Source organism: Sturnus vulgaris, chromosome 25 (assembly GCF_052056855.1).
Source record: "Sturnus vulgaris isolate bStuVul1 chromosome 25, bStuVul1.hap1, whole genome shotgun sequence".
NCBI classification, from domain to species: Eukaryota; Metazoa; Chordata; class Aves; order Passeriformes; family Sturnidae; genus Sturnus; species Sturnus vulgaris.
Window position 1 is genome coordinate 7446324 of NC_142267.1, and position 26281 is coordinate 7472604.

General features: G+C 45.7%; 1 protein-coding gene across 23 annotated transcripts in view; it reads right to left on the reverse strand.

Annotated features, from left to right (window-relative positions):
• Window positions 1-26281, reverse strand: part of EIF4G3 (eukaryotic translation initiation factor 4 gamma 3) — a 148803-nt gene that overhangs the window by 98284 nt on the left and 24238 nt on the right. For 15 of the 23 annotated variants that reach the window (XR_015808444.1, XM_088178862.1, XM_088178872.1 and 12 more), the window contains 2 exons: window positions 8209-8284; window positions 690-833 (listed from right to left, as the gene is read on the reverse strand). The exons of 5 other annotated variants lie outside the window; for them this stretch is intronic. Coding sequence is in view for 4 of the 18 variants with exons in the window: in XM_088178862.1 (XP_088034988.1) it covers window positions 690-833; window positions 8209-8284 (220 nt within the window). In the remaining 14 variants the exon portion in view is untranslated. Of the gene's footprint in view, window positions 1-689; window positions 834-8208; window positions 8285-26281 lie in introns of those variants that run through there. 3 more of the 23 variants (XM_088178874.1, XM_088178865.1, XM_088178873.1) reach the window with 2 other exon arrangements.

Genomic DNA, 26281 nt, shown 5'->3' on the forward strand with positions numbered 1-26281 from the left:
TACCTGCCTCTTTTGCCCCCTCCTTTTTCAGATAAGCTTCTCCGCTCTCAAGTCAGCCCTGCAGAATATTTATCTAATAGAGGCTACAAAGAGACCAATTCATTCCACATATCTCACTAAACTCTATTTCTCCATTCTTCTTGTAACCCTCATTTATCTCCTGTTCCGGACTTTTCTGTAACCAGCCCTTTTTTCTCATCTCTTTTATGAGAAATCATTCGTGCAACTCGTTTTCCTGACCCATTTATTAGATTTACAGAACTGCACCATCTTGTACAAAACTTCTCTTGGAAAATCCCGGAGAGAGGACACAGGGTACTTCTAGGGTGTTTAACCTGAAAGTCAGGCCATGCCTCAAACTGCCTGCAAAAAGCAAAACACATTCCTCCTCATCCATGATTATTTTCTCTACTTTTTCAAGTTGCTTTTAGTTTCTGTTACAGACTCCATGAGCAACAAATGTCAAATGAACTTGTATTTAATTTATAAATATCAATTTATTGTATTGGTGTGCTAATTAAGGGCTGCCAATAGGTCACTGAGAGGTTCAAGCCACACCTTTAATTCACTTTATTTCTACACTAGTCACAGACAACACAACTCAGTTACTTGTTGAGCAGAGAAGCTGAGAATGGGATAGGAGGAAAAGGGGGAGGCTGGGAATGCTCTGCTCCAACGCCAGGTCTTACCTGTGAGAGCCCAGGGGACGATGCATGTCCCGGTGGCGTTGCAGCAAGATTTGGGTGTCCCTTATTTATTTCATGTGCAGTGTAAGGGGATGGGGCAGGAGGACCCGGCTGTCTTGCTACTTGTGTTACCTGTGTGGAGATAAACTGTTAGTAAAACATTACATTAGTAATCAGTCTGCAGAGACTCCACTGTACATATCTAGAGAGATAATATATATTTATCTAAGTGAAACACTGCACAAGTTATTTAACTATTTATGTGATTCAGGAAAATGTGGAAGGATCAAAAAATCACAGCACCAGCTGGAGTCACCGATGGAAATGTGTGGGATCCCTTTGCCTTCAGGCCTGGGACTTTCTGATCACTCCATGAGAAACCATATAAAAAATATTGGGATTTTGCAAGGGGATACAGATTTCCAGCAAAAAAGTAAGGGGGAAATTTGCATATTCCCCTCCAAAAAGGAAAAATAAAGGACTGCAGAGAGGCCATGGTATCTGCAGGGCTTGCCATAAGCAAAGAATGAAATAGCAAAGGAATTCTTGCATACGTTTATCTCCTTTCTCAACTTCTATTAAAAATACTCAGCAAAACACATTAAGCAAAATATTAGAAAAATGTTTTCACGGCACACAGATATTTGCTCCACTTTACTATCTCCATTATGGCACTGTTTTAAATATATTTTGGAGAGTGCCTATACTAAAAAAAAAGGGGAATCAAAGGAAAAAAAGAGTCACACAGCTATTGGGTGACACCTCCAGCTGTTCAACACAATTAAATTTTGGCAGATTGGCTTAAAATTCACAGTACTGAAATCCAGCATTTGCTTCTCACTGACATTTTCTCACTTATTTGTTTGCTGAAAAGCACCACTTAATCATAGAATGGTTTGGGTTAAAAGAGACCTTAAATCCATCCAGTGCCACCCCCATCCATGGCAAAGGACATCTTCCACTGTCCCAGATTGCTCCAAGCCTTGTCCAGCCTGGCCCTAGACACTCAGGGATCCAGAGGCAGCCACAGCTTCTCCAGGCACTCTGTGCCAGGGCCTCCCCACTCTCACAGGGAGGAATTCCTTCCCAAGATCCCATCTAACATTCCTCAGTCTGAGCTAAAGGCACCTGAAGCCCACAGAGGTCACAGGCACTGCGCAGGCCTATGTGTGTATTAATGTCCTTAGCAGGGCAAAGAAGGCAAAGGGAAATTCCTGGCTCCTTTAACCGAGTACTAGCTCCAAGATCCAAGAGAGCAGGAGTCATGGAGTTCACCACTTAAGTGCTTTTTCCTAGTCACTTCATTGCACTCAGAGAGTCCACGCCTGTCGTTACAGCTCCTAAACCACCACAGCAGCTGCGCCAGCACCGAAATCCCAAGAAATCACAATATACAACAGCTCCAGGCCTGGGAATGGGCCAGGAGCCTTCACTGTGGGAAGATTTACAGCCCCCGAGTGCTCATCAGAGGAAAGGGTGGGTCAGCCACAGTACCTCATCCTCTGTCCCCAACTGGATCCTTCCCTTCGACAGGGATGAATCATCTCTTTTTCAGGCTGATCTCTCTTGGCAGGACTGCGCATGCAGCCTCAGCTGAATCAGGGCCAGCCTTACAGAGAGCTCCACAAAACTTTCCACAGCCCATCCCCGAGAAAATTAAAGTCTCTCCCATGACTCCTGTATCAACCCTGAGAGAGTTGTCACGTCAGTCGTGCAACACTCACTACTTAGAAGTGACTACGGACTGTGATGGATATCAAATAATGCAGTCAGGGAGGGGAAGAAGCAAATACAAGGAAATCATTCCTATCAACAACCCCAGTGGCAGGTTGTGTCTGTGTTCCTCACTATGATTCTCCTTGAATGGCACTTCTTGGGTGAAAATAGAGGTTATTTTGTGACAGCTGTGAGGCTTCAACCACTGCCAGTTTTCACCTCCCTACTCTCAGCAGCGCAAACACTGCTCCAGCTAAGGTTGGAGCCATCCAAAATCCTCCGATCCAACAACAACCAAGTCCACACAGGACTTTAACAAAGGGGACAGGGGCACTACCAATTCCTCAGGTCAGTGTAAGCATCCAGCAGTGTTCCTCCTCCTCCTCCTCAGAAATTATAACATGCAAATAGAATAATGGAATAGAATGTCAGAATCACTAAGGTTGGAAAGCCCTCCAGTATCATCTAGTTCAACCATTAACCCAGCACTGCAAGGTCCACCCCTAAACCACGTTCCCAAAGTGCCACATTCCCACACCTTCTGAACACTTCTAGAGATGGTGACTCCAGCACTGCCTTGGGGAAAATAACCTAAGTTGGAGCTTACTGAAAGACATCAAGAAAGCTCTCATGATTGGATCTGAAATCTGGAAGCTGAGCTGAGAGCTAAGCTGCTTCAGTAAGTCCATGAGATACCCTCATTCAGTGCAGGGGACACCGAAAGACAGAGGCCTGGACCTACTAAAATTGGCTTGAAAGCCTAACGAAGGCACCAGAACAATTATAAAACTGTACCAGCTTGATAGTTTGGCAACAGCACACTTGGAGAGTAACCTGTAGGAGCCTACCAATAATATTCCAGGACCTCCTAAGGTTAGCCAAGTCTAGCTTAGTGCATCTAAACCAAGGACTGCTGTTTGGTCCAGCAGAAGGAAAAGCACAGAGCCTTTCTCAGCAGCTACAGCAATGTTGGTGTTTCCACACCTTCCACTTCCTATAACAAATTATTTACAAATAAACTGAATTATAAGATACTGATTTTAATGTAAGCAGGTAGTAAAGGAAGACAAACTTGCTGAATTTGCATGTTTTTCAGTAATTTTTAACAAAGGTACAAGGTAGAGACTGTCTATGCTCATCACTCCTGAGGTACCCACCCCTGTAGAGCCCAGGGTGTGGTTTGCTGTTTCTTAAACTGTCTGAGATGACTATAGAAACAAATATCCTCCTTAAATCTATAGGTTAAATTGTTCTCCTAAAAATGGATGCACAAAATTACATATTCATTTGCTAGGGCATCACTTCCTATTTTCCCTGAGTAGCAAGAGCTAATTTTAGTTTTCCAGAAGCCTTAAGCCTGTATTTTAAAGGAAGCAGGTAATGAAATACAAAATAAAAACTCAGCCTGGAATTCTTGTTTTTCTTTCTGAGATCTTTTACACCTTTTCGGTTTAGCATCTTCTACAAGTTTGGGATTTCTCTTTATCCCATCCAAGTCCCTGGTTTCAGGTACTTCAGAAGCTGTGGCTGCCCCATCCCTGGAAGTGTCTAAGCCCAGGTTGGACGGGGCTTGGAGCAACCTGGAATAGTGGAAGGGGTCCCTGCCCATGGCAGGGGGTGGCACTGGATGGGCTTCAAAAACCGTTCCAATCCAAACCATTCCATGTTTCTAGACTGGAACAGGATGAGGAACTGAGCTTCTCTCCTGCACATTCCACAGCCTCCGCATCAGCCGCTGCTGGGCAGGGGTGGCATCGGCCTCCTGACCCAGATCCTTCCTTTAAGCACAGGGTGCTGGAGCAGCTTATCCTCCCTAATCCCTTTTCTACAGGATTCTCTTCACTGCAGGAAGATCCCTTTAAAGGGCACAAAGGCGAATCACAGAACGTCTGCTGGGTGTGAAACACTCGGGGGGACCAATGGGCACCCCAGGACAGGAAACAACCAAACACCCCAAGAATGAATGATGCAGTCAACCCTTAGTCCTTGAAAATCTGGGACAAGGGGATTCTTCAGCACCTCACTTCCCTGTTACCTTCTTTGCCCCCAGCTGGCATGAGCTGGGCACCCTGACAGGAGGTGGTACCTGCTCCAAAGGCACATGGGGGACAGCTATTAACGAGTGGCTTCGAGGATTGGATCCAGCCCCGCACAGGGAGCCCGTTCCAGGCTGCACCTGACCAAGTGACTTCTGCCCACACAAATGCACCTTGTTAACACTCACTCCTCATCCAGAAGTCATTCACAGAAGCACAGAATGGTTTGGTTTGAAAGTGACCTTTAACTCATCCCATTCCTTTGGCAGGAGTACTTTCTACTGGACCAGATTGCTCAGGGCCTCAGTGTTGCTCCTCAGCCCTTGGAAGTTTATCCCAGAGTAGTTTTGGTCCAAGCTTCAGCACTTCCAATCACAACTGCTATTAAAGCAGTTACAAACCTCCACGATAACCTACCAAAAACAGTTATTTGTGCAAAAACTGGATGTCCATGAACACTGTTATTGTTTTTATCCAATTCCAGAGCTGCGTCTCATACTGAATTTGAAGAGCATGTCTGCTTCTGCTTATTAATCTCATTTTCCACAGATTCAGCCCCATTCCCCTGGGCACAGTACAGGGGTGGCTGGTAGACTTACAGTCACCTTGTGTGCAGTTCCCTTCCTGTTAGAGGTCTACATCTTCCAAAAAAACTCCAAAATACTCTCTTGAATATATTTCTTTGAAATAATTTACAATAGAAACAGAATTTCATTCTTATGCCCCTTCTGAGCTCAGCAGGTTTGGGATCTTTCAGAGGCCACATAAGTAATCACCATCATTTCTTGCAGTGTAGAGGATTAGGAAACACCAGGCAAGAAGCTGTTTGCAGGACAACCCCCAAATCTTTATGTCCACAAGTAGCTCTGCAAAAGAGCATTCTGCATTATTGATGAGGGAAAATTATTACAAGGTTAGTTCATTGAAATAATTATTTCCAACTGTGGTTTGCTTTCAAATAATTTTACTGCTGGATTTATTTATTAAAAAAACCAAACCAACAATCCACTCAGTATAAGATGTCACAATAAATAAATAAAGATGACTTATGATGAATTTAGGTGGATTTGGTTTTAACAACAGTATGACTTCCTTGATAAAGAGGTTCTACCAAAGCCTTGTCGTGATTTTTAAGCATCTCCAAGTTCTCACGCAAACTTCATCCCACTTGGCCTCTTCCTCACCTCCTACCTCTATACTACAGGAAAACTTGTTCCTCAGATTCAGTTTAATTATTGGGACTCATAGTGGAAGCCACACGATTTTCCATTCTCATTTTTGTAGCTGTGGGAAAAAAAGACCTCTGGAATGTTCAACCAAGGTTCTGATAATGCATGTAGAAAGGCATGGAAAGGATAATTGAATTATTTTTCATCTTTATCTAACTAAAAATTGGGGGTTCATCTGTGGGTTTTCCACATCTCAATTGATTTCCCTCCCACCCCATACATGATGTACAGGGAAGCCGCTCAAGAGTCACCACGTGGTGGTTATGGACCCCAGACCTCCTCCCACACCAGCCATGCTCTGACAAAACACACATCTCTGGAAACCCTATCCATAATCCACATGAAGCCCACAGAGGATGTGCAAGTGAATAAAATGCCAATGGGAAAAAGCAGCCTCGGGTACTGAGGAAGCACTTGAAGGTTCAACTTGAAGATCTTGGAGGCCTTTTCCAACCTTCACTATTCTGTGATCTGATACTGCTCTCCCTCACTTTCATTTAGGGGATTTTTGTAAAATCTAGACAAATTGTATCAAAATCATCAAATAAAAAATGACTGTTTAATGCAAACCAGGCCTTAAACACATGGTGCTGTTCCTTGTGTAACAAGCCACTGAGACCTTTCATGAATGAATTTGTCAAGGCCCTCCCATCATGTGCTTTTTCCATCCCAATTCATTTTTCCCTGGACTCCCTCTGAATCTGAAATCTGCCTGTGGCTTCAAATGGAAGCCTGAAAGGAACCCACCCGAGAAATTTCTCTCCCCAAAACTTGAAATTTTCTCTCAAACTTGTGCATTCTCAAATCCTGGGCTGAGATATTCTCAGCCCTGTGTTCTATTCCTGTTACATAGCAAGGAGTGATATTTTTCCACACTGAAAAGCTATTTTAGGTCATTCTTCACAGTTACTTTTCTATTTTACATTGATTTAAATTTTTACAGTCATATTTTCCCCACAGGCATCTGCATTTTATCTTGGGAAATAAGAATTGAAAATAATAACCTTCTTAAAAGACTTCAGATATTTTTAAAGTGTTTTTTAAGTGTTGTATATGGTATATAAAAGATAATATAAACTGAATTATTTATTATAACTGTTTGTACACTTATGTTCATAGAAGGGTTTGGGTTCAAAGGGACCTTAAAAGCTCATCTTGTCCAATGGGCAGGGACACCTTCCACTATCCCAGGGTGCTCCAAGCCCTGTCCAATCTGGCCTTGGACACCGCCAGGGATCCAGGGGCAGCCACAGCTGCTCTAGGTAAGAGATGCTCCAGGTGCCCCCAGGGAACTAGAGCTAAGAACTCCATCCCCAGTCACTCCTGCAAACAGAGAAGGAGAAAACCTTGCACAGCAGCTTATGTTCCTGCATAAAACATAGTGAATTTATCCCATCTACAGCTTTTCTTCCTGTTTTCCAAATAATTAAAAGAGCAGCTTAAAAGCAGGGTTTTTTGGCATTAAAAATATTTGTACTATCCTAACCAGAAAAGCAAAATATTACTTTCCCAGGGCTGTGCTGATTTAGCAAAGCTTATAAATAACCCTGAGCTTCCAGCTATTGCCATTGGAAAAAAATAAGTGAATAAAAGGAAAAGACTATCATGTTCATATATAAACATCACTGTTTCTAAGCTAAATTTCTACAATAATCAATATTATACATTAGCAATCATCTAGGACAGTGAGCCAAAGGCATCTATCCCAAATATTCTATTTACTATAAAAATATTTCTTCCTCTGTGCATTGGAATGTTTCATGCAAAAACAAATTTTTCTTGATCATTTTTCTCATAAGAAGGTATTAGAAATGTGAAGCCAATAGTACACAAATAATCAGTCTGTGAGATGCAGAGGAAAGGAAAGAGATGGAGCCATCCAAGCTGTCATTCCAGTGACACTACTGGGAAAACACACTCTTCAATTTGCTAAAGAAAACTAGAGACATTTAAAAACAGCAATGGGCCTAAAAGTCCTCTAAAGATTTCTCCCTTTCTTGCTCCCATGCAACAAAAAAAGGTTCTTCATAAAACCATAGAATTATTAAAGTTGGAAAAGACCTCCAAGATCAAGCCCAGTGTTCAACCAATATCCCAATGCCCACCCAATCCCGCCCCCAGGTGCCACATTCACACATCTTTTGAATACTTCCAGGGATGTGACTCCACCACTGCCCTGGCAGCCTGTGCCAATGTCTGAGCATGCTTTCAGTGAAGAGATTTTCCCAATATCCAATGTGAACTTCCGTTGGCACAACTTGAGGCTGTGTCCCCTTGTCCTGCCCTTGTTTCCTGGGAGCACAACCTGGCCCCCAGCCGGCTGCACCCTCCTGTCAGGGAGTTGTGAAGAGCCAGAGGGCCCCCCCTCCTCTTTTTACTCACATGCAACCAAGAGGGTCTTTTTGAGCACCATTTATTTCAGAGGGCAAAAAGAAGTTACATTCTCTGCAGTGTACCATTTCTAAGTGCAGTTTCTGGTTGCACTGGGGTTTTGCACATCCCCGATCCCCTCGCACTGCCCCAGCCGCGGCAGATACTCACAGTGCTGTACACAGCCGAGACGGTCGGAGTGAAGATCCGATCCTCCAGAGGCTGCTGGACAGGACCTCGGGGGATTCTGCAACACAGCGAGTCAAGGAAAGTAGCGTGGAAGGCAGGGCCGTTCTGGGGACGCCCCAGGAACACCCCAGGGACACCCCGCCCCGGGCCTGGCAGCTCGGATCCCGCAGGATCTCCCGCGGCTCCAGAGGCAGCTGCCCCCACACTAGGAAAGAGGGAACCAACGCAAACTCCTCACCGAATAATCCACAAAACCTTGGTTCTGTCAAGAGCGTCCCCCGCCTCTGCTTTTATTTGAAAGGGAAAAACCCCTGAAGCCACAGGCCCTCGGCATTCAGCAGACAAATCCTGCGGATCAGCAGGGCCCGGCCGGACAATGGCAGCTCCTGTTCTGCTAACCACGCAGGAATCCTGCTGGAATTGTTTCCTTGTTTGCATCTCTTCACCCAGTGACTCCTTTCCTCATCCGCCCACCAAAAGAAAGGGCTGTCAGAGGGATAGGAGCTTTTGAGGAGCTGCTGCAGGGTGACTTAAAGGCAAATTGCAAGAGTTTTTTTAAATGTAAAAGCATTGTGGAAATCTAAGGGGGGAAAAAAGGAGAAAAAAACTGCACAAAAAAATCCCCACAACAGAATCTGGTTTATTTGTGGAATAAAATAGGGGGATGCAGGGATCCATAAGAATAAAGAAGTCTGACTTGGGTAACACTTTGTGGCCTCACACAGATCTAGACAATACCCAATGCCCACTGTCATGGAAAAGGCACTTGCTGAAAAATTTTCCTAAACGCCATAATCGGATTTCACTTTTTGTTGTTTATATTTTACACATCAAAATTTCATGGGAAATGAGAAGAGTTGGATTGACTGCGGTTCTTGCATACATGGAAGGACAAAGACCTCATGTGTTAACATGGTGGGATACTTGAAAAGAAAATAATTAAAACACTTCTTAGTTTTATTCTAACAAGGCAAAGCACATTGCTAAATTAAATTCTGAGCCCAAATTAGATTGAGTCGAATTTTCTTTGCACCCCAGATTAATGCTGCTGCCCAAAACATTTCTGGGACCAACATCAGTGACAGGACAGACCCTGGCAGTGCTGACACAACTCAACAGCCACCCCAAGCTCCACAATCCCAACTATTCCCCTTAAAATGGACCAAATGCTAAGGCTGAAGTAAGGATTGTTCAGACACAACCTGCTCTGCGTTCCTGCTGACTGCTCACAGCACATCCCAGCTGGATCAGCTCCTCCTCCAGCAGTGCTGAGGCAAATTTATAGCATCAGAAACCCAGAGAATTAAATTTACAATCTTGCTCTGCTCTGGCTCTGAACCTGTCACTACAAAGCTCCTCCTCACCAAACAGGCTCAGAAATTGCTCTAAAACTTCTCAGTTTTGTTATATATTCAATGTTTGAGCACCAGACACAATAAAAAGCTGCTTGATGGGATTATGCTGGGAAGAGCCCAGCCCCGACCTTTGCAGCACGTTTGCAGGGAGGCCCTGGCCTGTCGCCCTGGCAGGTGACAGCCCAAGGCCAGCTCCGGGGCAGGAGAACCAGGAAGGGGACCCAGCCCCACTGGTGCCCAGGGCGGTGCTCATTCACTCTACATCTCTTTTTGCCTTTTTTTAATGACGGCAAGAATTCATTTGCAGGCTCTAAGGCTTATCTGTCAGCTCAGGCCCAAGTAGTGTCATTTGATAAATAGAGAGGTTTTTAACAACCAAATAGGATTTAAACCCTGATCCAGCCAAACAACAGTAAGATTTGTCACAAACTTCAGAGTTACTCCCAGCCTTCATCCCAAGGATCTTGCATTCACCGCCAAGTTTTGGAAAACAACAACAAAGCCAAAATCTGAGAGAGAAGGAGTAAAAACACACTGGGAGATGGAATGAAAACTCGAATTTCCTGCTGTAGCACCATTCCCTCTCCCCCAGAACATCCTTATGACAGGGATGACAGCCTGAGGCCCAGGATGGAGCTGCCCCCCTTGTGTCACAGCTGAGATTTCCCTTCTCCAGGCACTCCTGGCAATTCATTGAAGCAATTGCTGCTTCAAAAGGGATCGTTCCTGAGCTTGGAAAAACAGTTTCATCCTTGACAAGGTTGGGATTTATATTCTTATTTTAGAACTTATATAAGTCAGGAGGAAATAATCTCCTTTGAGCAGAGCAACCACTCTTTTTGCACCCAGGAAGAGCTGCCTGAAGGAAGGAGCAGCATAGATGGATTTGCAGTTTGGAGTCACTGTTTAAGATCTCTCCTAGAAAGGGATGATTCTTGTCAGATCCAGAAGAAACCTTTTAAGTCGTTTTTGCCAAAGGATTTGACCTGGACACAAGACTGATAGAAACAAAATGCCTTAAATTCCAGCAAGTCTTAATGAAATAATGGTTGGAGAAAGTGATTATTTCCAGTATCCAACTTGTGGCATCCACAGACTGACTCTCTGCAAGAAGTTGAGCAAGTGGAAAGGTTCCAGCTTCCCTGAGAGGAGCTGGGCAAGTGGAAAGGCTCCTGGTTCCCACCAAGCTTCTTGGAGCTTGTTCCTGCTCCCCAGTGGAAACCACCATCTTCCCTCTCCCTCCACCTGCCAAAGGAGCCTGTCCTGGTATAACAGCTGCTGTTACTGTGGGAGAAGGGAGCCAGGGTGACAGCAAAGTTCATCATGACTCGTACTGATGAGGCTCTTCTCCTGGGAACGGGTTAAGTGACAGCATGGATACTCCACCAAGGGAGGTGAACGGGTCAGGGCAGGCAGGTGGGAAGCAGAACCTCATCCAGCAGCATCATCCCATCCGTACATCCACATCCACACCACCCCCAGGGCACTCACTCATCTGCTCTCATACACACAGATTTTGGTGCCACTGGGGCTGCACATCCCAGAATGCAGCACAAGCCTCGGGATCGCTGCCCTCAGGCTGCCCCAGCATACACAAGCAAGTGCAGGAGTTGAAGTCCAGCCAGCCCAGCCTTGCTGCAGCACTGGATTCATCAGAGCCAGGAACACCAGGACACCCTGAGCTCTTTCGTATTACTGCCCTGCCATGCTGAGATCCAATTCAGGAGCATCCTGTGCCGTCCCTCCCCCTCTTCCTCCCCTATATCCTGCCACCAACATCACTGATTTGTGCAACCATGCTCCAAAATCATTCAGAAGCGTGGGAAGGGAGAGGGAGGAGGGGGAAAAAATAAAGATAATCCAAACCTCACAGTTTTCAGAGCTCCTTCCACAGGGAGAAAAGACGAGGAGAGCAATGAAGCAGAAGAGCAGGAGCAAGGAGACCCTGTTAAATCCAAGAAGAACCTCTCAAAGCACCATCAGGTTGGTAAAGTGGAGCTGCAGCCTCTGCTTTGCTCATGTCAGGCTGAATGACTCCTTAGAGCTCTCCCTGCTTCATCAGCATCATGCCAGGATCCAGGAGAAGAACAGCAACACTGGCAGTACCAGCACTGGATTCTCCTCATCGCTGTTCAGGGCTCATTAACTCACGAAATATATATTTAAAATCTCACCTAAGCGAGATACTTCTGGCAGATTCATAAATGCAGGCACAGATGCAATGGGAGTTCCACCTAGTCCCCATCTGGCTGCAGCAGTGATTACAAGCTGGGGAATTTCGGGAGCTATTACAGACCCAGTCGGAGAAGGAACGCCGGCTGGAAACCAAATAGAATTTTTCTGGAAACTAAAAATCTCCCTAAAAGAGGAGGATCTTTGTTAATTAGACAGCCATGACCACACTCTGAGGAGAAGGGAATATCTGACTGCTTTGTAAAGCGATTAAGGAAAAAATAATCCAGCCTGGAGCTGCTGCAGCAATCAGTGACACTGCCAAATGCTGAGTGAAATGACAGTCAGCAGGAATTCCTTGCAGAAAATCTCCTCCTTGTATCATATTTCTCTGCTTGTTCCAGTCATACTAGAGAACAGCAATTCTACGAGATTGCTGCGTGCTGTTACAGACCTGGAAACACACACCAAAATCAGCCCTTCCAGCAGGAATGTGTTCAGGTTTCTCTGCTCCACCGAGATTGCAGGAAGACAGAAAGAACATAATTCCATTTTCTCCCAAAATGGATTCATTTTCCTTCGAATGGTGCTTCTCGCCTAAGCTTATTTCAGCAACTAGCAACCATTTTACTCCAAGCACCGCTGGTCTCTCCTCCCCTTCCAGCTCACAGCTCCGAGAAAGCGCCTTTTCTCAGGAATAAAAACACCCACGGTACTCACGGGCACCTATGCAAACACCTTCCACAAAACCATTCCAGAACTCCTGATTTTCATGCCTGCCCAGAAATAGAGCCAGTCTCCCACCAGCTTCCCCAAGCTTATATAATCCCCACACGTGTCCCTGCTTGTACTGAAACTGTGAATTAAAAATCCCAAGGAAAAACTGTCAAGCAAGATTACAGGAGGGCAAGAAAACACATCAAATTTGAGCATTTCTTTCAGCTTTTTGGAGCAAGGAAGCTATAAAACCCCTCCAAGCATGCAAGGATGTGATGGCAAGGAGCTTTCCAGGAGCGTGTTTCTCCTCTGCAGCCTCTTCTCTATTCACCATGCAATTAAAATGCAGGAGGTGAACATCCCAACAGCAGCAGCACTTTATTGAGCTGGCTGGGAAACCACACGGCTCTGAAAAGGTTCAAAGGGAAAAGCTGCCAGTCACAGCAGCTGGAACTTTCCTGGCATCACCCCATCCTTCCCAGCTCCACCATCCTCCACTCGTGGGGCCAAGCCTTTTGTTCGGTGCTCTCAGTCCTACCTGGCAGTGAGCTCCAGCAGCGAGATCCAGGGAGCTCAAGCAGTGAGATCCTAGAGAGTTCTGTCAGCGAGATCCAGGGAGCTCAAGCAGTGAGATCCTAGAGAGTTCTGTCAGCGAGATCCAGGGAGCTCCAGCACTGAGATCCCAGAGAGCTCCAGCAGTGAGATCCAGGGAGCTCCAGCAGTGAGATCCAGGGAGCTCCAGCAGTGCGATCCTAGAGAGTTCTGTCAGTGAGATTCAGGGAGCTCCAGCAGCGAAATCCAGGGAGCTCAAGCTGTGAGATTCAGGGAGCTCCAGCAGTGAGATCCCCGAGAGCTCCAGCAGTGAGATCCCCGAGAGCTCCAGCAGTGCGATCCCCGAGAGCTCCAGCAGTGCGATCCTAGAGAGTTCTGTCAGCAAGATCCTGGACAGCTCTGCCTGTGAGATTCTGGAGAGCTCTGTCACTGAGATCTAGGGAGCTCTGTCAGTGAGACCCCGGAGAGCTCTGGCTGTGAGCCAGCTCAGCACTGCATCCTCTCCCTGCATCCATCAGCAAAGCCCACAGCCCCATCCCACCATGGCCCTATCCCATCACAGCCCCATCATATTCGTGCCACCAGGCTGGCTCCAGTGCTCTTCCTGCGCAGAAGAGCAGGCATAGCTTGAGCTCTTAAAGAGGCAGCACAAGGGGATTCCATGGGGTTTGGTACTCAAACACTTCAACACAGCTGCAGTCTCGCTACTTCCCCGATTTTCGTGCTGCGCACGCAGCAGAAAAGGGATGGGAGGCAGCATCGTGCTCCTCTTAGCAAGTTGATATGGGATAATAATCCAGCCAAGCTTATAAAGGAAAGGATAAGATAAAAAGATGAACTCCCCCACAGCACAGAGTGGTTTGGAAAGCTGCATGGCAATGAATGAGCTCAGAAAGCATTAGTGCTCCCTATTAGAAGAATTAAATCTCAGCACAAACTCCTCAGCAGGAAATTTTGCTGCTTGTTTCCCCTCAGCTTTCATCTTGCTACTCCCAAATGTAGCACCATGAGCCCCTTTACTTAGTAACTACTTCAGCAATCAATTTTCCCTTCAAAATCAATCCCTCTTTTGACAGATCACGTTTCAGAAGCCCGAGGAAGGAATGATGGCAAAGCAAACTACAGCCTTTAGAAGACAAAACAACAACAAAATCCCAAAGCAAACTCCACCAAGTGACACATTACCTGGGAAAAGTTAAAATATATAAGATCAAAACAGTGTCATCATCTCTCCATGCTGAAATATGACAACTGAACTGACTTCTTCCAAGGAAAAATAAAATTCAGGTTACAAAGCAAGTAACTCCAAACTTAGGGAAAGGCAGGATTGATGTTGCCTGGGTGACAATAATTCAATCCTCCTGTGTATCTGCAGAATCCAGCCCCTAATTACAGAGGCCCATGCTGATTTCCCCCGTTCCCTGTCACCTCCACTTTTGCAGCTTACAGGACTCAAGCACCCTGACCCCTCACAGCTGAGAAGCCCTTGCTTATAATAGATGAAAGATAATTAATATTACAAAAACCAAGATCAACATAATTCAAGGACTTTGGAAAGCATTTAAAGACCCCACCTAATAAAATGCTGACCCTCCCTAACCATACCCCTGCCTCCATCCAACAACATATCCCATCTCCCATCCTTGCAGAGATCATGTTTTATTTTAGGGTGTGTTTGGGTGGGTTTTTTGTCTGTTCAGGGCTTTTTTTGCTAGTGGATTCCCGACAAGGGCATCAGATCCTTTGGCTGAGTCTCAAAGTAGTGAGGTGCCCTGTGTATAGAAAGAGTGCTTTTATTTCTGTTTTTTCAGCTGGATGCAACTGCTCTCGCACAATGTGATGAGATGTCAAAACAAAGCACAATTCTGAGCCCTGACTATACCACAGGTCAAGCTCCAATGGGGCACTGGTGTTTCAGTGTTTGGTGTTTACTGTTAATATACCAGGGAAAAACAAGTACAACTTTTTGCTGGCGTGAGCACCCAGGAATATGTTCACAGTTAAGAGCTGCAGGTGAGGAATTCCTTAAGAGCCCATGGCAGCTTTATACCAATACTTAATTCTGATCTAAGGACTATTTCTGGTAAGTCAAATGTTTTAAAAACAAAGGAACACAATAAAAAGTGTTTGCAAAGTGGAAAAAATGGGGTTCATGGTTTACAAGTACCAAGATTTTTAATGGAGCAGTACATCATCCCTGTCAAGAGATGCAAACCTCCAGGGTCTGTCACTTTCCACAACGACTTATCCCCAGAAGGATGCGATGGCAAAAGCCATTATGAAGCTTGTTTCAACATTTTATGGCCTGGTATAAAGCTCCTTAGTGCCACATGTGTAGTCAGTGTTCAAACCCCAACTGCCATTTATCAGACATATAAATTTTAAGTGGATCAATGAAGTGTTTGTACAAACAACCTCTTTAATCCTTCATGTATTTTGTGTATTAAACTGCATCACTGAACTCTCTTTAAATTGTTGTTTATGGGCTATTTTATACTTGGAACAAAACCTTAAATAAGATATTTATCTTCTCCTTTGGTACCAGAAATGCACCTACATAAATATTGTTGATATTTCACCACTTCTTTATTGCCTTGTTCAAAATCCCTGACTGCAGGACTCGTTCCTTGCTCCCCAGCTGAACTCTGAGATGATAACTGGAAGTTACCATCCTGTCCATCCCTCTGCATTAAGTGATCCTCATTAAATCATCCTCCACAAGCTCTGTTTGGGTCCAAATGTTACAGTGAGGCTTTCCCTCCTTATCCTAGCTTATGCTATGCCCTAAACTGAACTCTCCTCATAACAAAACTTGCCACGAAGTACATCTTGAGCTTCCTACCTAATTATGTATCATTAATCTCAGCATCATCTTCCAGATAATCCCAAACACTGCCTTTCCCTGCTGTCTGCCACACAATGTCCCCTGAGCTGTGCTTGCACGGAGCTGAATGGGAACAGGGAGAGCTTTCCAAAGGGAAGAGGCACACAAATCCCAATGAACCTCAATGCCTGTTGGAAAACAAGCTTTCCAGGGCTGCAAATTGCAGCTTGAAAGGCAAATGTGACCTTCAAATGCTCACTGAACAGTGTTCTGTCCATCTCCTGCCTCCAGCATCCTGCCACTATTCAGATTCCCCCTTTGGGAGTCCCGACACGTTTCAGGAATCTGCGGATGGGAAGCGGGCGTTGGCACGTCTGACTGCACGGCCAAAGTTCAGGGACAGAGCCCACCCAGCATATCCCCAGCCCTTGTGTCTGAGCAGCCAAACTCAGAGTGCACAGTGCAGCAGCCACAGCACACATCCTGTTTGTACCCTAGCACATCTCCAAATCTTCCAACTTACATCCCTTTAAATATCCATTCCATAAAACACCCCAGGATCCCAGACTGGTTTGGTTTCTGAGGGTCCTCAAAGCTCATCCAGTCCCACCCCTGCCATGGGCAGGGACACCTTCCACTACCCCAGGTTGCTCCAAGCCCCATCTAACCTGGCCTTGGACTCATCCAGAGTGAGGCAGTCACAGCTGCTCTGGGTAACCTGAGCCAAGGCCTCCCCATCCTCACAAGGAAGAGTTTCCAGTATCCCATCTATCCCTGCCCTCTGGTAGTGGGAAGCCATTCCTCTTTGTCCTGTACATATCTGCCTGTATAAATATCTCCCTTTCCCCTCATCCTTTCCCTTCCGTCTTTGGTCCATGTGTGATAATCTCACAGTCAAGCCAAACAGGAATGCCAAAGGAAAGCTGGGGGCTAGGGGAAGATAACAGAAAAAAACACCCTTTGTTGCAAATTATCTGTATTCCCAGCATCCCACTGATTCCATGATGCTTTCAAATACAAACCAGCAATATTGGGAGCACCAGCTGCAATAGTTCCACCTGCAGCACCTAATTAGCCAGAGCTCATTACATCCAGGCTCAGTTTTGCATCTCTAAATTAACCAGCACTGAGACAGCTCACCAGCACTAAATCACCCCAGACCTCGCCTCACCCTGCGTGTCTCCTCCCGTGCAGAGAGCTCCTGGAGACTGGCAAGCCCCACACCCGAGCAAACGCCACAAAACCCCAATCAATTCTCCTGCCCGATACAAATGCGTTTCTCTGGGCAACCTGATTTTGTTAGATCTTCTCTGTTTCCCCCCACTGCAACCTCAGCATGGAGGCAAACTGGCTATTTTCAGCTGAGACCTGGAAAGGTTGTTTGGGGTGGAAGAAACTGTGTCTAAACCCCGCTAATCCTGCGAGATTTTCCTCGAAGCGGGGTGTTGGTAGGGGGGGGATGGGTCTGGAGGCAACTCATGGATATTTCTGTAACTGTGAACTTTGAGGTGTATTTTTAACACTCTCCAAAGTGTTCACAGCACAGCCTGACTAAGGTTAAATCTAGGTTTCAACCAAGCTGTGAAATATTAGCAATTATAAAAAAAAAAGTCACAGAGGCTCCCTGGGTTGTGCCTGTGCCAGTGCAGGTAACAAGGTTAATGACATGCCAGTAGAGCGTCTCTTGCTCAGCTACAGACAACTTCTCACCAGCTGACTTGTCCTCTTTCCTCCATAAAACACCAGCCACTTCCATCTTTTTTCAATTCATTTTATTCTCAAAGTATATAGACTCTTCTAGGAAATGAAAAATACATCTCATCAGCTGCCTTCAGCTGGATATCATGGCATTGCTACAGAGAAGCAAAGGTATCACAGGGAATGTGCCGATGTAGCCTTAAAATTCCATTAATTTTAGGAGGGTTATTTGTGATTGTACCTGTCCATGTTAATTGAAACTTCCATTAGGTTGCAGGACAATGCTTAGGAACCTGGAGCAGCCCTATTTGTCTTCCAACAGACCCTGATGATCCGAGTGATTCCTCATTGATCTCTAGCCACAACCCCAGGGCAAGCACCTTATGAACAGCCCAAAATATTAAAGTGGGGGAGAAAGGCTCAACAAGGTCAGCTTTGGATACTCCATCTGAGTTCTGGAGATGGGTCTCTGAGTTACAGAGGACTACGGTGGGCCAACATCTCATGGACATACTCCAGATGAGGCCTGAACTCCAAAATGAACCCAATAAATTGGAAGCAGAGCTGTCTTACACCATCAGCATGCACACTCAGCCAGCTCAGAAACAGCTTGGTCGCAAAAACAGCCCTAAAGACCCAGGCAGGGCAATGCCAGAAAGATGGGCTCATGCCATGTGATATAGGGCTAAACACCTCCTAAAATGGCATGGGAATGAAGGATTTTGGTGCTGCTGCTCTTTACATCTGTGTATTAAAGGCAAACCTGGAGTTTTCTTTGTCATCTTAAGGTCTACACCAAGACATCATGCCCTTCTTTCTTAAAACAAGTATCAAGTGATCAAAATACACAATCAGAGCAGTCAGAGTGTGTTTATAAGGATCCTACAATGTGTAAATGCACATTTACAGGTGATTCACAGGTATATAAAGCGGGGAAAGAAAACCTGCATTTCCCTGCTGCTGTTTCAGAGGAGCTGCAGGTTCCCAGGCACCAACCATGTGTGGAAATAAATCACATCCAACATGCCCTAGGTAAGATCTTTGTCACCCTGCTACCAAAGTTGGGGTGATCTTCTTGGAGAAGCCACTTCCAGCTGTCTGGGAGTTCTGCGGGTCAAGAAACCACTGAGGTTTCCAAAACAGCAGGACAATGGGAAAGGAAATCATGGAATGGGTTGGGTTTGAAGGGACCTTAAAGATCAGCCAGTTTCACTCCCTGCCATGGGCAGGGACACTTTCCACTATCCCAGGTTGCTCCAAGCCCCGTTCAACCAAGTCCTGGACACTTCCAGGATGGGAAGCCACAGCAACCTTTGCCAGGCCCACGGCACTCTCACACAGTGGAATTTCTTCTATTTACCTAAATTTCTCCTCTTCCAATTTGAAGCCATAACTCCTTATCCCATCACTACAGTTCCTGATGAAATCATCATTTAAGCTGTTCCCTCCTCATGACACAGCAACTTCCAGTTACTCAGTCCCTCCTCTCAAACCTTTCATTTTGCTTTTTAAAACTCCAAATCCAGCCCTAGGCTCCTTTCAGGGGATGAGGTGTTCGGAAAAGAAAGCAACTGCAGCAGCTGGATGCTCTCAGACCTATCCCTAGGCAGTTCCTAGCAGAAATGAGAGAACAGACAAGCCTCTGCTCCCAAGGCTCCTGAGGGCAAGGGTAGGCACCCATGGCACCTGTAAGTTGCCAGGTGGCATCAGAAGAAAATTACTTTCAGGAAGGTGTAATCCAAACGGCAGGATCCTGCAGGCATGGATAGAGAAGAGATGGAGGATTAAGCTGTCCCCCAGGGGAAGGCTGCCCCATAAAATGCTCCTAGTGTAGATTCCCTAAGCACATCCATGCACAGGACAGTGGGGATGCAGTAACCCCAGAGGCAGCTGCCAAGGAAGATCTGAGCATAACCCAATGATCCTAAACATTAGAATCATGGAATCATTAAGGTTGGAATAGTCCCCCAAGATCATGGAGTCCAACCATTAACCCAGCTGTGTCCCCAGGTGCCACATCCACACTTTTTTGAACACTTCCAGACCTGGGGACTCCACCACTACCCTGAGCAGCCTGTGCCAGTGCCTGACCACCCTGTCAGTGAAGAGATTTTCCCAGTATCCAACCTGAACCTCCCCTGTTTTCCTCTCATCCTGTCCCTTGCTCCCTAAGAACAAGGTCTGACCCCCGCCCCAGCTGCACCCTCCTATCAGGAAGTTCTCGAGAGCCAGAAGGTCCCCCCTGAGCCTCCTTTTCCCCAGGAAAATTACACTGCTGAATCATTTTTCCAGATACTTTCCAGAGTTTTTCTGCACTCCCAAATGAGAACCAAGCAGATCCCCCTTAAGATATTATTTTCTTTACTGTGTCCAGTCCTGTCCCCTCAGTTTAGGAAGGACGTTGAGACACTTGAGGGTGTCCAGAGGAGGCAACGAGGCTGGGGAGGGGCATTGAACACAAACCCTGTGAGGAACAACTGAGGGAGCTGGGGTTGTTCAGCCTGGAGAAAAGGAGACTCGGGTGACCTTATCACTCTCTACAGCTCCTGAAAGGTGGCTGTGTCAGCTGGGGTTGGTCTCCTGCTCCAGGCAGCACTGACAGAATGAGAGGACACAGCCTCAAGTTACACCAAGGGAAATTTAGGTTAGACATTAGGAAAAAGTTTTTTACAGAAAGAATGGTAAAATACCGGAATGGTCTGCCTGGGGAGGTGGTGGAGTCACCATCCCTGGATGTGTTTAAGAAAAAACTGGATGTGGTACTCGGTGCCATGGGCTAGTTGAGTGTTAGAGCATGGGTGGACTCAATGATCTTGAAGGTCTCTTCCAACCCAAAATTCTGTGATTCCCATAGGAGATGGTAACAGCCTAAACCTTCAGTACTTGAATTCACAGCATGATATCACCAGCTTCACAAATCAGGCAAGTCTGGAGGACTTAATCAGAGGGTGGAGGTTTGATGGGACTGGGAAAGGAAGAGCAGGCACACATGCTCAGGAATGAGCTGAAGCAGTGCTGTGCTATACCATAACCACACATCTACCTAAGTAATGCTCTGACTCGAGGCCACAAGGGAATTTTTGAAGATGCTGCTCCCCATACCCATGTGCATCTCTATTCTAGGAGCACAACCTACTCTGAAAGCAGCAGCTCACTCGTCTGGAAGCACGAGGGACAAAAAGACCTCAGTAAGATAAAGGTAATAACAAACAGCTTTTAGTTTTGCCCTTCCCAGTTTGAGAAAAGCCACCGAGCCATCCTTGTCCTGCAGACAAGACTCTGAAGCTCTCCTGACACCAAAATACTTGTTTTTGTGGCCCTGACAAAAATAAAATTCCTTTTACTGTCAGCCAGCAGACTGCCTACCTCTACAACACCACCTCACCTTGCTGCCCTTCCAAAACCAAAAATTTTTATCTGACTATTCAAGTAAAATGAAAGTAATAAATAATACTAATTCTAATAATAACAACAACAACAATAATAATAATAATTTATTGTGCCAGTGACTGAAGTCAGTGGCTGTTACTATTTTACATGGCTCTTACATTGCGCATCTCATGCTTTCAAAACACAAGGGACAATCTTGGATCAGAACCAGAAAAACTAGGAAAAAGCCCAAGTCCTCCATCCTGCAATTCCTCCATCCGTTCACGCCTGGGTGGCCAGGTAGGGAAAGAAACAGAGAGTTCAAAGGTGCTGCAAGCTGTAGATCTAAAAGCTGATCTACCCCCTGCACCCTCCACCTCCATGGAGCGTTAGAAACTTTCTGGAGCACTCTTAATTAGAGAGGCAAGGGGGGATAATTCCAGGTCATGAGGTAGCTCCAATGTCCCTAGGAAAAGGGAAGAAAACCAAGGCAGGGCTCCCTGAAGGCACAGCACTTCCCTTGCCCCCGCCACAGGCACTGGGCTGCCACAGGACAGCGTCCATGGGATCCCAAACCAACCTTGCCGCCAAACATTGGCACCCACAGCTTCTGCCACCTCCCTCAGCAAGGAATAATGTTCCTCAGAAAGGAGTAAGGATCACAAGACTCCTTGGTGAACCAGCTCAGCCTGGTGATTCAAGTGAAAACTATTTTTCTTCCTTAGCTGGGTGAAGTTTTCCATGGATTCTGTGAGCTGATTTAAATCACCAAATGCTCACATGACCGTCACATCTGAGACCAGGGTGCAGACACAGCCCAGTCAGCAAAGGCAGATCCACCCTTCCCCCTGCAGCTCAGAGGGACATCTCTAACCCCAACATGAAACCACATCCATGAAAGCACCCCTGGAACATCCCAAAATCCACACTGTGAACGAGAGGCTGGTGCCTTTCTCAGCAGGGCAGAACTCCCCGTCCTGCTCTGTGGCTTTGCCTCTTTTGCATTCCAGTAGAAGGACGGGCTATGGCTACACAGCAGGCTCTTCTTACACACCACGCTCTTCCCTTCTTCCATGCTTCCTCGTGTTTCCACACCTCCACGACAATCCTGTTGGAGAAGGGAGCATGGCCCTGAGGGGCCAAAGTAGATTTTGAAGCTATGAGAAAGGAAGTAAAGCAATGGGCATGTTCACAGCAGCTGGAGTCACAAGGAGCCCTGTGATCTCCAGAATTATTTTAGTCCTTCATGTGAGATGGCAGGGAGGCGAATCTTGGTAGGATGTGGCTTATTCCTGAGGGATGGAGTCTGTGTAGGTGAAGGGAGCAAATGAGCAAGAACCAACACAGACACCACAGGGACCACTTCAGCCTCAACGCAATTCAGGCCTCAGGACAGGACACAAAACTTGCCATGCATTTACCAAAGGAAAAAAAAAGGAAATACATGGGGAAAGCAACACTTTATCTAAGAACAGATTTCCCACTGCTTCCCTTCAACACTATGTTACCACCTAATTTGAAGTCTTCTAATTCTGTAATGAGCAGTTCATTTCAGTGCCATTAGCTCATTCGCACACTGAAGCTTTCAGAAGATGTTTTACATACCACCTTGAACGTGTCAGCTCTTGCCTCTTCTGGAAAGACACCTTGGGAAGGGCACCCTTCCATCTGGAGCTGTGTCCAGCAGTGCACAACCCCATCCCATTCCATGGAACGGGTCCAAATCCTGCAGCTCCACCCCTGCAAATGCTCAGTATTGTTTAAAAACAACAACCAAATGCTATGGTCACAAGCCAAGCTGCGATGGATATTTGGGATTTGTCCCTCTGGGATTTGTCCTTCCACAGCCCCCTGACCAAACAGCACGTGCAGTATGAGCCAAGCAGTGACTGTAACACACAGGAGGGTGTTTGGAAGGGAGAATTCTGAGGGAAGACAAGTTTATGCAGGGGTCAGGCTGCAATTCTGCATCATCTGCCAGGCGAGGGGCTTTAAATTGCTCCTTTCTCTGGTTTAGGGATTAAGCACTATGGGGAAGGAGATCACCAGCACTGGGAACAGGGAGTGAGAAGAGATCATGGACAGGGTCCATCCTGGAGCTCATGATTTATCCCAGCACCTACCTCTTAGAGCACCGGTGGGAACACTATTAATAGAAAATGACACTAAGTGGAGCATTGAGCACTAATTTACACCCAGGGAATCTTTTTAACGGACATGACAAGCAAAAAGCAGTTACAACTGGAAAAAAGTAAAATCAAGGAATCTACCCTTGAAATCTAGGCACGAAGGTCTTGTAATTCAAGATATGGGGCATTCCCAGCTGGCACAAGGAGCTGCAGGGTACTCGTCTCCATGTAGGCAGTTCCCTCTAGCCATCTGAGGACTTCAAAGCTGAAGGGAGGGAAGAGGTGACCATTTGTGCTTAACTATAAAGTTCTTTAGCAAAAATTCATGAAGGTTTTAGCCTAATGGAACTTGAGACAGAGGGCTGAAGTCCTCCCTCATTCCTGTACAAGGAAACCAGGATATAACTGTCATTTAGCCTTTCTCCATATGAGAATTATGCCCAGAAGCCGCTGAACATCCACAGCACCAAACCTGCAGCTGCTCCCAAGCTCAAGTCCAACATAAATCCATATATAATCTACCTATATAATAAAAGTGACCAAGGAATAAGACTTTTTAAATAATACCAGAGATATGTGGCTGCTACTTAGCCAGCTTCCTCTTTTTTGTGTTAATTTCACATGCAGGTCTTCAGAGGAAGCAATGCTGGTATTGGAGGACAACCTGCTTATTAAGGAAGGAGTTTCCAGCTCGTGCTACTTCAGTGCAGAAGTCTTCTGGCACAGCTTGAGAAAGAGCAATTAGCAGCAGCTTGTGCAACTGGCTGCACTCTGCTCTAAACTGATGAAGTGATGGTGTTATCTGAGATACTGGGCCCATGCCTCCCTTAGCTGAGGGGTCCCTCGAGGTGGGAGCCAGCTTTGAGGCCCAGGATCCCAAGGAGCAGCTCACCAGCACTAACACAGGATGCAGCTCTCGGAAAAGCTGTCAGGACAGGGGCAATTACACCAAGAACTCCTTCACACAGGAACAGGGACAAAAATCACCAGGAAGCATTTTGGGGCATTTGTCCTCAGTGCAGCAAGTAACCATATCCATCACAGAGGGGTCAGGCACACGGATATTTATACCATCACTGGAAATCTCCATGCTGGAGGTGGAAGTTTTACACCTGTTTAATATCTCAAATAAAAGCCTCTTAAATTCAGGAATAATTAGAGAATCCTCATGCTGCACCGAAAAAAATACAAAGCAATGTAGATTTTTAAGCAGATTTAACTGAAAACAATTCTCCTGGATGCCCGAAGCAACACATGTGGAATTTCCAACAGTTATCACATCCTTATCAGCATAAAGAGCTCTCATTCTATAACGTTCCATAACGCCTTTAAGATGCAAAGTATCCTGCCCTTCCCCTTTTTCCTGAGTCATCTCACTCTCCATGCTCCTCTATTTTCCCAGCAAATGCCAAGGTCACTAAGATTTTCCTGGGCAAACAGTGTCATTTGATGGCACAAGAACTGAGAGATGTAAGAATCACTTACGCAACCGAGTGGCTTTAACGTAAGCCAGGAGTATCCGAGGTCAGAGCTCACCTGGGCAGCACAAACACAGCCCGGATCTTCCAAGGGAGGAAAAGCTTCTCTGGATCAGATAGCAGCACAACACCCCTCCATTTCCAGTGCAGTTATAGTGCTGCTACCAGTAAAGCAGCTTTTCATTTCCCTAGACATTGCTGAATATATTCCTACATATTGGACAGGAAGAGCAATTCAGGAGCGTTTATAAGGTTTACATCCAAGTTTGGACAAAGTCCTACCCGTATATTTGCATTATATCCAATAAAAGGGATGGATTTATGACTTTTCCACCTGTGATTAAAACTCAATATTCCTTTAAAAATAAAATAGGGACTAATCACAAATACCTGCAGCATTTTTGCCCCAGTTCTGCCAGCAGAAGTTTCACTAACCATATCCTCTGATTGATGAGCAGTTCTGCACCTGTTTACGTAACATCAGCTGACATTTCCTGCAATTGGTACCAAGTATGGGCACAGCCAGACCTGCACCCCTGAATACTCCAATCCACCTAAATCATCACACTATAAGCAACAAATTATCAGAATGCAAAAAGAAAATCCACAAAACCTAGCTCCCTCAAAGCCAGGCAAATTCACATTTAATCTAAAACACTTTGGTGTCTCTTTGGCTGTGTTTGTTTACTTTAAAAAGGAATTTTTAAGGACTCGTTGACAAGGAGTTTGCAAAACTGCAGAGATAACTGAGTTTTCCTTTAAGAAAAAAGAAAAAACACATGCTGTAAATTTCCAAAACATCCAAGCCCAGCTAACCAAAAGACCTCTTTAGAGACCATCCCCATTAATTGAAGTGTATTGAGCTGAGCTTTTCACAACTTCTCACACACTTTCACTAAATGGATTAATTGACAATACAGACAATGATAGAACCATTTATAGTAAATACAGATGTGATTTCAAGACTTACGTAAGTGTCCAAATTCTTATAAACCACACACACTACCTGTGGATTTGTGTGAGGTTTCTTGGGGTCATGGATCAGAGTTTGCTCGAGAAGTTGCTTCTCCAGCTAAGTGGAATATTAAGTATACTGCCTCTCTATATTTTAAATATAATCAAGTGATTGTACCCACATCCTGTGATGTGTTCCTCCATATTTAAGAGCACAAGCCAAGAGAAAGCATTTTGCTGGGTCAGCTATTTCATCAGCCATCTTCACTTTTATGTAACACACTTTCTTCCCTTTCATCCCATGGGTTATTAATCTTTCCCCTATTCTGATATAACCCATGGCACTCTTGAAGGGGAAAACCAACTGGAAATCCCCAGCAGGAGTTCCACATCTTGAATTCCGATTCATGTACTCACACTTACTATAGCCTGAAGTACTTGGCCTTGGCTACATAAAAAGGCTTTTTCCTCTTGCTGTTTAAGTGTACACTTCCATTTGGGTTGACTCACATCTAACATGCCCAGAGACACTCCAGAACCACCACAGTGACCCAACACAAGGCCTTTTGTAAAAATAAGAAATCAAAAAGCTTTGGGGAGGGCAAGTGGGGATCTGTGCACAGATAAAGGACAGAGAAGGCTGTTTTCCAAGCAGAAGCAGTTGCTCAGCCAGGTGGGTAAGTGTAATCCTAATCTGTACCTTGCAGTGACAGAGCCCTGTGGCAGCGGGAAGCACATCATGGCAGGTAGAGGGGAAAAGCCTACATGGCACTGCTTTAAGGACCATCTCTGTCACAGGTGAAGTGA